General features: G+C 24.1%; 2 protein-coding genes across 2 annotated transcripts; both read right to left on the bottom strand.

Moving 5' to 3' along the window:
- Positions 1 to 2,934: 2,934 nt before the first annotated feature.
- On the bottom strand, positions 2,935 to 3,555 carry LOC131169329 (uncharacterized). Its single transcript, XM_058128543.1, has one exon. The coding sequence runs from the start codon at positions 3,553 to 3,555 to the stop codon at positions 2,935 to 2,937; it is 621 nt and encodes a 206-aa protein (XP_057984526.1).
- A 4,118-nt stretch (positions 3,556 to 7,673) lies between these two features.
- LOC110653076 (GDSL esterase/lipase At2g42990) lies at positions 7,674 to 10,303 on the bottom strand. The gene is made up of 3 exons (XM_058129200.1): positions 9,854 to 10,303; positions 9,260 to 9,752; positions 7,674 to 7,954 (listed from the first exon to the last, which is right to left on the bottom strand). The coding sequence occupies exons 1-3, from the start codon at positions 10,217 to 10,219 to the stop codon at positions 7,764 to 7,766; spliced, it is 1,050 nt and encodes a 349-aa protein (XP_057985183.1). The 5' UTR covers positions 10,220 to 10,303; the 3' UTR covers positions 7,674 to 7,763.
- Between the last annotated feature and the right edge of the window lie 2,072 nt (positions 10,304 to 12,375).

Here is a 12,375-nt window from a genome sequence, read left to right as displayed (position 1 = left end):
TAATTTTTGCAATCAACTCAAATATATATTATTAATGTGACATTATATATAATTAATTAATTCAATTGATTCAATTAAACGCTCAACTGGTTAAAATATATAATCAATGTGATATATTATATGCTCAAATTGATTCAAATATATATTCATTTGAATTAATTGAACTATAATTTTTGTAAATGACTCAAATATATATGATCAATGTGATGTTGTACGTAATCAGTATGATTCAATTGACTCAATTAATATATGATCAATGTAATATGTCACATACTTAAATTGATTCAATTAACTCAATTATATACATTAAATAGAATCAACTAAATGATCATTTTTGTAATTGACTCAAATATATATGATCAATGTGATATTACATATAATCGATTGATTTAATTAAAAATTTAATTGACTAAAATTTATTATCAATATGACATGTCAAATACTCAAATTAATTCAATTGACTCAAAGATATATTAATTGAATCAATTAAATGACAATTTTTGTAATTGACTCAAATATATATGAACAATGTGACATGTCACATACTCAATTAATTTAATTAAATAAAATATATATTTAATTGATTTCGTATAAATTCACCCTATTCACTCAAACCAAACAACTATAAATTCATCTGTCACAGTCTAATTTGATTTCGTATTGTAAATCAAATTTAAATTTGTTTTAAATTGAATAATAAATATTTTTTTATTTTAAATTAAAATCATTTTATCTAAAAAATAAATAATTAAATTTAATTAAAGTCAAGAATTAAAATTAAAGGTGAGACGAATCATTTGATTTAATTATAATTAATCCTAACATTAACCAGTTAATTTTTTTTTTAATTAAACTAGTCAAATTAAAGGATGAAAAATTTATTATATTATACCTCACACACTTTATATAATACATATGGTTCAACTGGTGTTGAGTTAAAACATATATATATATTGGCTAAGGAAAAATTGTTTTCCTACAATTCACAAATATTGACTAAGGAAAAATGCACGTGGATTGTACTCTTTGAAGCTTCAATAAAGTAAAATTAAAATAATTTTTCAAAATTAAAATTTAATATTAAATATATGTTATTAAAATTTAAATAATTATATATGTCTCCTATACTGTGTATAAAGAAAATAAGTGTAAAGAAAAAGTTTGATTTTTTTTTTTTATCTTAAAAATGAAAACATAATTTGTTATTGTTTGCTAAAAAAGGAATATAATTAAATCGAAATTGTTGACGGAGAAAAGAGCAAAGAACGTTAATAAATTTTACCTCAAAAAATATAAAGGATAAATAAGACATTTTATATTACTGAAAATCCTTTAATCTACATTAAATTTAAATCTATTTGATCTCTCCATCATAATCCTTTAAAATAAGTTACTCCCATTTCAAGCTCTTTTTCATCTAAAAAATCACCAATCTTGACTCATTGCCACTTCAATGAAAGATGGATATCATATATACAATATTTATTGGGCTCCATCACATTAATTTAATGCAATTATAGTGCATTATTATAATTTAAAATAACTAAACATGCTATAAATGCTAATTTAGGCTTATGTTGACTCTCAACGGATTACAAAATGATTAACATCCATTATTTAATGCTGGTTTACTTACCATCTCAAGGGTTTGCATCGTAAATACTATAATTTTTGTTTGAAGCTTCCAAGTAGAGACACACACCCTATTTGGACAAATCAACAATTGAAAGTGTGCCCTTAGCCTTTAAGAGCTAATGCCATGTTTGGAAAATTATAATGTAATATATAATATAATAATTTTTTATTGAGTTTAATAAAATATTTGATTACATTGGTTATAATTAGGAGTGAGCGTTCAATTTTATCGAATGTAGCCGAACTAAATTTTTAATTAATCAAATTATTTTCTAACTTTGAAAAATATTAACTAAATCGAATTAAAATTGAGAGAAAACCAAAATTTATCAAAATAAAAAATATTTGATAAAATAATATATATATATATATATATTAACTATTCAATAAAATATTAATAAAATAATAATGATAAGTTAAATATATTATAAAATTATAAAAATAATAATTATATTAATTAATAAAAATTTATTTATTTTGATTAGTTTAATTACTAAATAAAGATAATTGAATTGATAATTTAAAATTAAAAATTTTCATTATTATTAATTAAAAATTGAATTAAATTAAATTATTTTATTAAAATAATTAAATTTTATTAATTAAATTTAATTATTTGATTATAATTAAATAACACACACTAATTATACAACATAACCTAAAATATTGCATTTTCATGCAAGTGCGGGATTATATAAATATATAAATATATATATATATATATATATATATATATATATAAGAGTTAGAAGAAGTCCAACTCTGAATGTGTGCTTTTTGCTGTTCATTAAAACTGAAGAATATTGACCTTTGACACTTTCTAGGCATGTACAATACGTTAAGATGCCATTCTCAGTTTTTAATACTATAATTATATTATTTATTTATTCTAATTTTAATAATTTTTATAATATAAAGTCTGATTTATTTAGTTTCCATTAAAATAAATTTGAGAAACTTTGAATATAAATTATTATTAAGTGATTTCCATGTACATACGTTTTTACATTTCATATTATAAAAAGAGTCGAAATATTATTATTTTTTGAATTTAAATAATTTATTAAAAAATAATATTTGAAAAAAATATCTAAGAAAATTAAAAGGGGAAAATTAAATATTTTTTTAATACTTTAAAGTTACCGTACAAGAATTTGATTTCATTTCCATGGCTGAAAATGGAGAGAAAATGAGAAAATAAAAAGAAAAAAATCCACAAGAGCTCCATGGAATTCAAATCAATCCAATTCCCATTAAGAAAATTAATTATTAATTAAAAAAAAAAGAAAAAGAAATTAGTTAATCCCTGCTCCACATTCCCCAAATTTTCTCTCCAATGAAGCTCGTAATCTTCCTCACAGTGCCTTTCTCCGATTCTACCTGAACATCTTCAATCTGAACAGACGAATTCTTCTCCGCCGATTCCAACTCCTCCTTCAACACCATCTCTTCAATATTCTCTTTTGACTCATCGCACACTCGCTTACCTTTCTCCTTCTTCTTCTTTTTCTTCAGACTCTTCTTCTTCTGGAGCAACCCTTCCTCGTAAGCTTCAATGATTTCGTGTATCACTTGACGGTTGGGTGAAGTGTCCCAACGCGCCCAAAAACTCATGTAACAACTAAAACAGTTACATTCAAACGCAGGATCATGGTCCCCGCCGCCGCCATCATTGCCAAAATGATTATCATCAGTCGTCATAGTAGTTTCCCGGTGACCGATGCAGCTGCTGGAGTTGGAGTTGGAGGTGGAGGTGGAGGTGGAAGTTCCGCAGCAGGAGATAAGGTAGGCCAAGACTTGTTTGTCTTGGTCGGAGAGAGCAGCTGCGAGGGTGAGAATTGTTGCTGGAAGCAGTGATAAGTGGGGGGTGAGGGACGGCGGAGAGGGGTGAACTTTGCCTTTCTTGTAGAGATTATTCATTGTGTTTAATAGGGGGGATGCTTTTGCTCTGGTTCTCTCGTTTAAGTTGTGTTTGGGCGTTTTTCAAAGTGGGAATATTTTGGTATTCGAGAATTCTCAGAAAAGTGAGTTCATAGCCCAAATAACGCGCCTTCTAGAATGTGTTGTTCACTTCACTCGGTCTGGGCTCCTTATAATTTGTTTGCAGATTCTCCCTGAGAAATCATTTATTATTTTTATTCATTGAAATTTAATTAAAATTTAAATATAAAATTTTATGATTTTAAAAGTAATTTAATTTAATTTACTTTTAACAAACGATTAAAAATTAAAAAATTAAATTTCAGTTTCAATTCTAATTAGATTTTAAGTGTTTTCGGTTATATTACAGTTCTAGTTTTAATTTCAGCTTCAATTTGATTCAGTCATTGATTCCTATACTTAAAATTATAATATTATTATATTTAAAAAAAATAAAAATAATTATATATTTTTAACATTAAAATATTAATAAAAATAATAATAAAAATTTTAAAATAACAATATCAATATCAAAATAAAATATCAATAAAATAATATAAACATAATAACTTACTTAAGAAAAATAATAAAATTAAATTAATAATTCTCACATAAAAATATAAGAAAATACTAAATATTTATAATATTCGCATTGAGTGAGAATGACTCAAAAGACCATCATCTTACCCCCTTCAACCTATGGTACTTGGACTATTATGTTATAAGGGATTAAAATTATACTTTTGTTAAAAATTGAAGCTTTTGACAGTGCTCGATCATGTAATTGGTATCAAAGTCAAAGTCATAAGTTTGAATCTCTGGCAGATGTTGGAGTAGATTGTTGGCACTGAGTAGAGATAACTCAATAGACTAGCATCCTACCAAAATCCTTCGACCTATAGCACTTGGGCTGCTACGCTAAAAGGGGGTTAGAGTTATATCTCCATTAAAAACTTAAACTTTTGATACGGTGATAAGTGCTTCATCTTATACATAATAAGTCATATAATATTTTCATTCAAATTATAAAATAATAACAAATCAATAAGTATAATATAATTTACGATTAAAGTAACCTAAATCAAGAGTACAAAATTATGTAATTTTTTATTTTAGAAAAATTCTTTATTATATTTTTATTCAATTATTTGAAGTTAAAATTTTGTTGGATAATAAATAATTTTTACTAATTTAAACTTTGATTCACAACAATAAATATTAAAATAAATTTAATTTTAATATAGTAGATGTTATTTATAAAAATTTTATAGATTATAATTAAAACTTTTTTAAATTAAAAATAAGATAACTAATATAATCTTAAACTTAATGAATTTAATTATTAACACTGACTCTTAAATATTATTTTAGCCTATGGTCTCCACTATGATCACATACCTCACAAAATATTTTATTCGGATTACATTTTGAGTGAGTTATAATTCAATTCTATAAAACAATACATACATAAATTAACTTACTTCATAATATATATATTTTAATAAATATATTATACTATCTTACACATATTTTTCAATTATCTAATTTTTAGCAAGAAAGTATACTACATGATAAAAAGTGATTTAATAAGATAATTAATAACTGTAACAATAATTTATTTATAATTAAAATAATAAAAATTAATATTATGTTACATATATATACTTATAATTAATAATAAATTAAATTATATATAACTATCTTAATTGCATATAATATAAATAATTTTATTAAAAATATGTAATACATTTAAAATATATAAAAATATATGTATGTATAAAATCAATTTTTCGGCTAGGTTTCTACTGGATTCAATTTTAGTCTGGTTTTGATTCAGTTCTTAATAAAGAACAAAAACTGAACTAAAACTGTAAAATAATTTCTATTTAGTTTGATTCCGGTTCAATTCACTTCAATTCTTCGATTCAGTTAGAATTTCTTTAGGAACTGTGCGCAGCCTTAATTAAGAGAATAAGAACTAACAATGGAAATATCTTAATTAATATATTTTATATAATTTAATATCATATTATTAATAATAAAATATAAAATATTTTATGATATAATGATTTAAATATTTAAATTTAAATTTCTAAAATGAAAATATGTTTTAATTTAAAATATTAGGAACTAAATACAATAAAAATTTATCACTTTATAATCAGTAATTAGAAAAATAAAAAACTATTAATAACTATAGATTAGAATTTCTAAATTTAAAAATATAAAATTAAAATTTGTTATAAAATAATTTCGTGAGATTTTTTATAATAAACTCAAAGAATATTATAATATTTTTATAAAGATGAAAATAAAATTATTTAAAAATAATATATCTCAAAATTTTTTTATAATATTAAAAATAAAAACATGATATAATAATTTTTTTAATATAATTAATTTTAAGTGAGACTCAACTTAAAATCCAACGTTTTTATGTTTTGAGAAATCACTAGTAAGCGGAAAAGTTAAGGGTGAGCATTATTCGGTTCAAACTAAATAAATCGAATCAAATAGCCTTAATTTCGTAATTTGGTTCAGTTTTTAAGATAATTTGGTTCGATTCAATTCTATATTATAAAAATTTCGGTTATTTCGGTTTGATTTTAAAGAGAAAAAAATCAATTAAACCGAACTCAATCGAATAGTTTTATTGATTTTTGAATTAATTTATTTTTATAGAGAATTTATGAATTATATGTAATTTTATATATATATATATATAAATTGTTTAATTTCATTGATTAATGATTATTAGATTCAAACTAATGTCAAAATCAAACCAAATAACTTGAAAATCAAGTTTAAATTAAAAAATAATAAAAAATAAAAACCGATCGATTTGAACCGAATGAACCAAAATAGAGCGGTTCTGTTCGGTTCAATTTTTCATCCATTTTGATTCAGTTTGGTTTCTAAAATATGTAATTCAATTTTCATGATTTGATTCGGTTAGGTTTGAACTGAATACTCACCTCTAGGCGAAGCTACGCTTTAGCCAAGGGACAATTGCCTCATTTAAAAAAAATTATTAATTTAAAAATATTAAATTTGTAAATTTTTTTTTATAAAATTTAATATATGCCCCTTAAATTTTGATTTAAATAAAATAATGAAAAATATTTTAATTTTTTTCTCTTCTTACTCTAAAAACAAATATTTAAAGTTGCTTTTAATTTATCTTTTTAATCCCAATTAATAGAAAAGAGAAATAAAATTAAAAAGAGTTGAATAAAATTTAAAAAAAAAAAGTGAAGGGCTAAAAAATAAAATTTATTTGTGAAATTTGAGAATAAAATTAATAATTTTGTATTTATATTTAATTTTTTTGTTTTTTTTTTGTAGTTTTATCTTTTACTTCTAAATAAAAAAAATTATTATAGTTTTATGTATTTTTAAATGCCTAAAACTATTTTATAAGATTATTGTCTACTTTCAATTTTAATTTTTGTTATAGATATAATAAAACATAAAAAAATTAAATAATTTATATCATAATTTTAAAGTTTAATGAATTTTAATGATTAGATAACTTATATTTATCATCCGTCCTTAAAATTATTAAAAGTTATATTATTAAAATTATGTTACTGTAATTTTTATATACGAGTTTACTTCTATTGCAGTCAAGAAAATTATTATTATATTTAGTTTCTAAAAATATTAAAAATCATGATATTATAATTTTTTATAGGTTAATATCATTATTATTATTTTTAGTTACATTTTCCCTAATTATGCTAACAAGAAATATTAGTTATAATTTCATCCTACATATGTTAATCAATTTCAGTTTTGGAGTGGACAAAACTAAATTTTAGTTTGCCAGTCAAACAATTTCACAAATATATTATTATCTTAAGCATTTGATTTAACAATTGAACAATTTAAAAAAAAAAAATTATTGTTTTAATATTTAAGTTATTTTAAATAGTAAAATTAAATAAATTTTAAATGTGAAATTATATTGATTTCGATTGCCGTTCACCTCAAATTAAAAGGAATCAAATATTAATTTTTTATTGAATCAAATTAAGAAAAATATTTATTTTAATTTTTATTTCGAAACTTAAATGAAATGGGGCATTATATAATAATAATAATGATAATAATGCATATTGCTACAAGAGTCTAAAATCTAGATATTAATAAATGTATATATTAAATTAAGAAAGACAGAACCAGTAGTAGTAGTGGTAGTTCAGAGTTCAGTGAAACTCAGCAAGAAGTGTAGGGATGACATGATTAGAGATAATTTGATTTGTTTTTTCAGTGGGATGGAAGGCATCCCAAAATACATATTTATTGGCATCTAGGCATGAAATTGATCGTTCATTGCAGAGGTAGCTCATTTCAAATGTTCCTGTTGCACAACATGCCATTTCTGTCACCTCAAATCCTGCCAATCATCAACACACCCATAACCATAAACTATCAAAAAATAATAATTTACCCTCCTGTGAGAACCTTAAATGCCACATACGTATGCATGCATTGCTCTCACAAGTTGCACCAATCCTTGTTAAATTGGTGTGGGTCTTTATGAATATAGGTGGCAAAGCCTAGCCCTAATTAGCTATTGGACCCCTCCCTCCTGCCTAACAAAGGGAACATTAATTGGCTTCCAGCTTTAATGCCATGCATCTTTGGTCTCTATCAATTTCTGCATTTCTTAATTTTCTGCCCCAGGAGGGATTTTTATTGAACCTCATGATATAAGGATAGTCCACTCAAACTTTTTTTTTTTCTTTTATATATATATATGTGTGTGTTTGGTGAGATAAAATTTAAGTGAAGAGAAAATTTTCAATCCTAAATTAGGGCATTCTAACAATCTCATTAAAGTGAAGCTTACAAATTACTTTATGGTGATCGATAAGATTTAAACTCTCAACATAATAAGAGTTATAGACAGTGAGATATTACATGCATTGATTTTTCTTTTACAGTTTTATGGCTATAGAAAGAGACACTTCACATTAAATGAGTATAGAATCTTATTTCTTATGAATTAGTAAATTTCTAGACTTGCTCAATTACTTAATTTCAATGTGGAATTTAATTCAATTTCATCCCTAACCTATATATGCTCCTCTTTCCCTTCACCCCCTCACCAAAAACAGCACCTACCCAAAAAAAATAATATCCTAAATCATAGAATATGTAAAATTTTACTATAATTCAATTCAATTGACTTATTTTATTAATTTTTATATTTAAAATGAAAGAATTCAATTCTTTTAATTTAAAACAATTTATTTTCATAAAAATAGAAATTAAGTATAATTATATGAGAGTTTAATTAAATTTTTTTCTTGTAAAAAATTTCTTTCAAATGAAGCCAATATATTTATAACAACCCATCTATTATTTGCAATTATCACCTATAGATGTAAGATTTAGGATAATCTAAGAACTAACCAGTAGGAGGAATTATTCAATATGTCTGGTCCGCTAAATTTTCTGTTAATTTTAACTGCTTGTAATGAAATGTCATTTTAGTTAATTTAGGAGGAGAAATTCTCTCAACATAATGCATGTTTGTGTCTTGAGTCCGTGATCACGTCTAAGTAAGCTCTTCCAACGTGCATGAAAATTTTAATTTGTCTACAAGGAAAGGATATATGAACAAAAATTATAAAGAAAGAACAAGTATATATGTAATAAGATTGCCATAATTAAGCACTGATTAAGTAGAGCTTACCGTATAGAGAAGGTCTTCTGATGATATCATAGAAAATGTCATAAACACTTTTTGTGAACAATATCTTGAGTCCAGGAAGCTCTTTGTTAAGCTTTGAAGCTAAGCCCTCCAACTTCCCATTGAATTCCAAAGCTACATGATTGTATTCCTCTGAACAATCATGTAGACCAATGAAATTTGTAGTCCTCTCTAATGGCAAACACCCCATTGGAGGAAGCCCAGTCAGTGAAATCTTCCTAGCTCCAAGATCGTAGAGTTTGGTAATGAAATCTCCAGCATGTTTAACAAGAAAATCCTGATATTGCTCGACATTGAATTGAACTCTTCTTGTTGGAAATGTGTAGTAATTTTCTAGGAAATCATTTGTTCCTAAGCTCATCAAATACAACGACTCACTCAGTATCTCCTTTGCCTTATTGTTTCCAACATAGGCTCTCAGTTTGTTCTGGTAATCCTTGTAGTACTCGAGCTCCTTCCACAAGGGTATCACATTCTGCATGTGCAAAACCACAAAGATTTACTGCTATTCCTATGTGCAAGAGTGTATTTATGCAATGTTCAAAATTTTTCTGGAGTAAAATTTAAGAGACTCACGAGGACATTGGAAGTAGCATTGTCATAGCCAGTTCCAGCAGAGGCAAAGCAAACACCAGTAGCAAAATCTGATATAGTATACAAGGGATCTAAGTAAGCAGGAATTGCTGGCTTGAGACCAAAAGCTTGAGAAATGAAGTCAGGAGGGATACGACCATTGGAGAAGCGTCCGGTTGGACGACCACCTTCGAAATCTCGGCCATAAGGCTGGAAATTACTCTTGAGAACAGTGGAAATCAAGTTGTTGTTTCCAGCATCAACAGATGAATCTCCAAACACTATGATTGCTGGAATTTTGGCTAAGGTTTCATGAACAAGTAGCAGAGATAATAATAGATGCAGAAGAAGAATATGCATGTTTCCCATATTTTCTTCTCCTGAAGGCTAGCCAGGCACTGTGTGGTGCCTGATTGAGAAATAATTAAAATCAATGCTAGATATGGAAAATGGACTTCGATATAAATATAAGAGGATCTTGAATTTTCTTTTTTTAATGGAAAGAGAATCTTGGATTCTTGATGGAAGAAGATAAAACAAGAAATTAATGGTAATAAATGCCGAAAAAATTCGATGGGGGGCTTTTAATTTATGGAGCACAGTACAGAACTTGACGTAGCAACAGTTCTTGGTGATAATTTTTAAGTTATGCTACTTAACTAGTTTTGAAGTACCTGTGTACGACTATAATCCCTGTTAATTATTTTTCTTTTAAATTTTTAAATTTAGAATAAAGATTTATTTTTTTTAATTTTAAAATTTTATTTTAAAAAATTAAATATAATTTTATGAGAATTCTATTGAAATTTTTATATAAATTTATTTTTAATTAAATTAAAGAAATTAATTTCAATTAAAATCAGGGCGGACACAAAATGGAATTGGGGCCTTTCCCACAATTTTTTTTTTTTTTAAATTAGATACATTAATATTACTTCTATTTCAGAATTAAAGCATATAAGTAGTCCATGGCCCCCTCAATTTTTTTTTTTAAAAAAATTAAACATATTATAATTATAATATATTGATTCTAAAATAATATTGTTAATAATAAAAATTAAAAATATGATAAATTTATGGAATTTAAATGTGATTATGCAAATAATAATAATAATAATAATATGTGAATATTTATTTAAAATATTTTAAAAATTAAAATTTTTAAGAATAAACATATAAAAAGGAATAAAAAAAATACTCTGAAAAATAATGAGGGAAAATAAAGTCTCCATACTTTTTATATTTTATTTTGTATTCTGATAACTTTTTATCTAAAATTTTCCCCTTAACATTTTTAAGTGTTATGTTGAGCGTATGAAGTGAATAAGCTGACTTGGGTATAGTGCATATCTTCTTTGTTAAGGTTTCCTTTTTTTTTTTTTAATATTTAAAATTAATAAAATGTATAATTTATAAAAAAAATAAATTAATGTTTATTATTGTTTAATAAAAATTTAATTTATGAATTTTTATCAATTATAATAATTATATGATCATGTAAATTTGGCCCATCAATATGTAATCTTCTGTCTGCTCAGAACTTTATTATTATTTTGTCTCTTTTTGATTTAATTAACCATATCAAAATTTTCAAATCTAACATCAACAAATTTATGAAACAGATTACTATGATTCTTAACTCATTTAAGTATATAAATTGTAATAAATTTTAATATAATTTTATATATATATATATATATATATATATTCATCTATCTATTAAATTAATATAAAATAAAATATATATTATGGGCAAGCAGAATTTGATTCAAGCAAAAAAAAACACATAGAACTAATTTAATTTTGAAATTCCATTATTCTTTGGTAAATTAGTTTAGTTTTTTATTTAAAAAATTTCAATTTATTTGATTTAGTTTATTTTTTAAGAAAAAAAATTAATAAAACGAACTAAATTGAATATTTTTTTTTAAATTAATTGTTATTAGGTTTCAATTCGATATAATTTTATTTGCTATAAATTTTAATTTATTTAATTTTTAAATCGAATTAAATAAATCAATTTTTTTAATAAATCGTAGATATCTCCTAATTTATTAGGTCAAGTCTAATCCTACTCGTAAATGTCCATTATAAGGTAAAATGTCCATTATAAGGTAAAGTGCTCCCAGTGAAAATTTTCTTCATTTACAAAGATCGAATGCTTGACCTTATTTAAGAAATATACAATCTTTTATTATTTGTACCAACTTCATTGATTAAACCGATCAATATTTATATACATACAAATTATTATTTTGAGTTTTAAATTATTTCGTATGTTTGAAAATTTGTCTATTGAATATTTATAAGATCTTAAATGAATTTATAATATCCAACTGAAACGATCGCCTAATTATTATATATAAGGTCAAAAATTGCCTGCCCTAATTAATTTGATGGATCAAATTTGTCCTATTTCTAAGACCCTGCTTTTCTTGAGAGCCATTCATATATCCCTTGCTTAAATTTAAGCTTGCATTCATTGGGACAGATGTGTCCAATGATACAGGTTGTTGGCATTGCAA

The sequence above is a fragment of the Hevea brasiliensis genome, chromosome 10 (assembly GCF_030052815.1).
Source record: "Hevea brasiliensis isolate MT/VB/25A 57/8 chromosome 10, ASM3005281v1, whole genome shotgun sequence".
In the NCBI taxonomy this organism is placed as follows: domain Eukaryota; kingdom Viridiplantae; phylum Streptophyta; class Magnoliopsida; order Malpighiales; family Euphorbiaceae; genus Hevea; species Hevea brasiliensis.
This window is presented reverse-complemented; position numbering and strand designations above follow the sequence as displayed.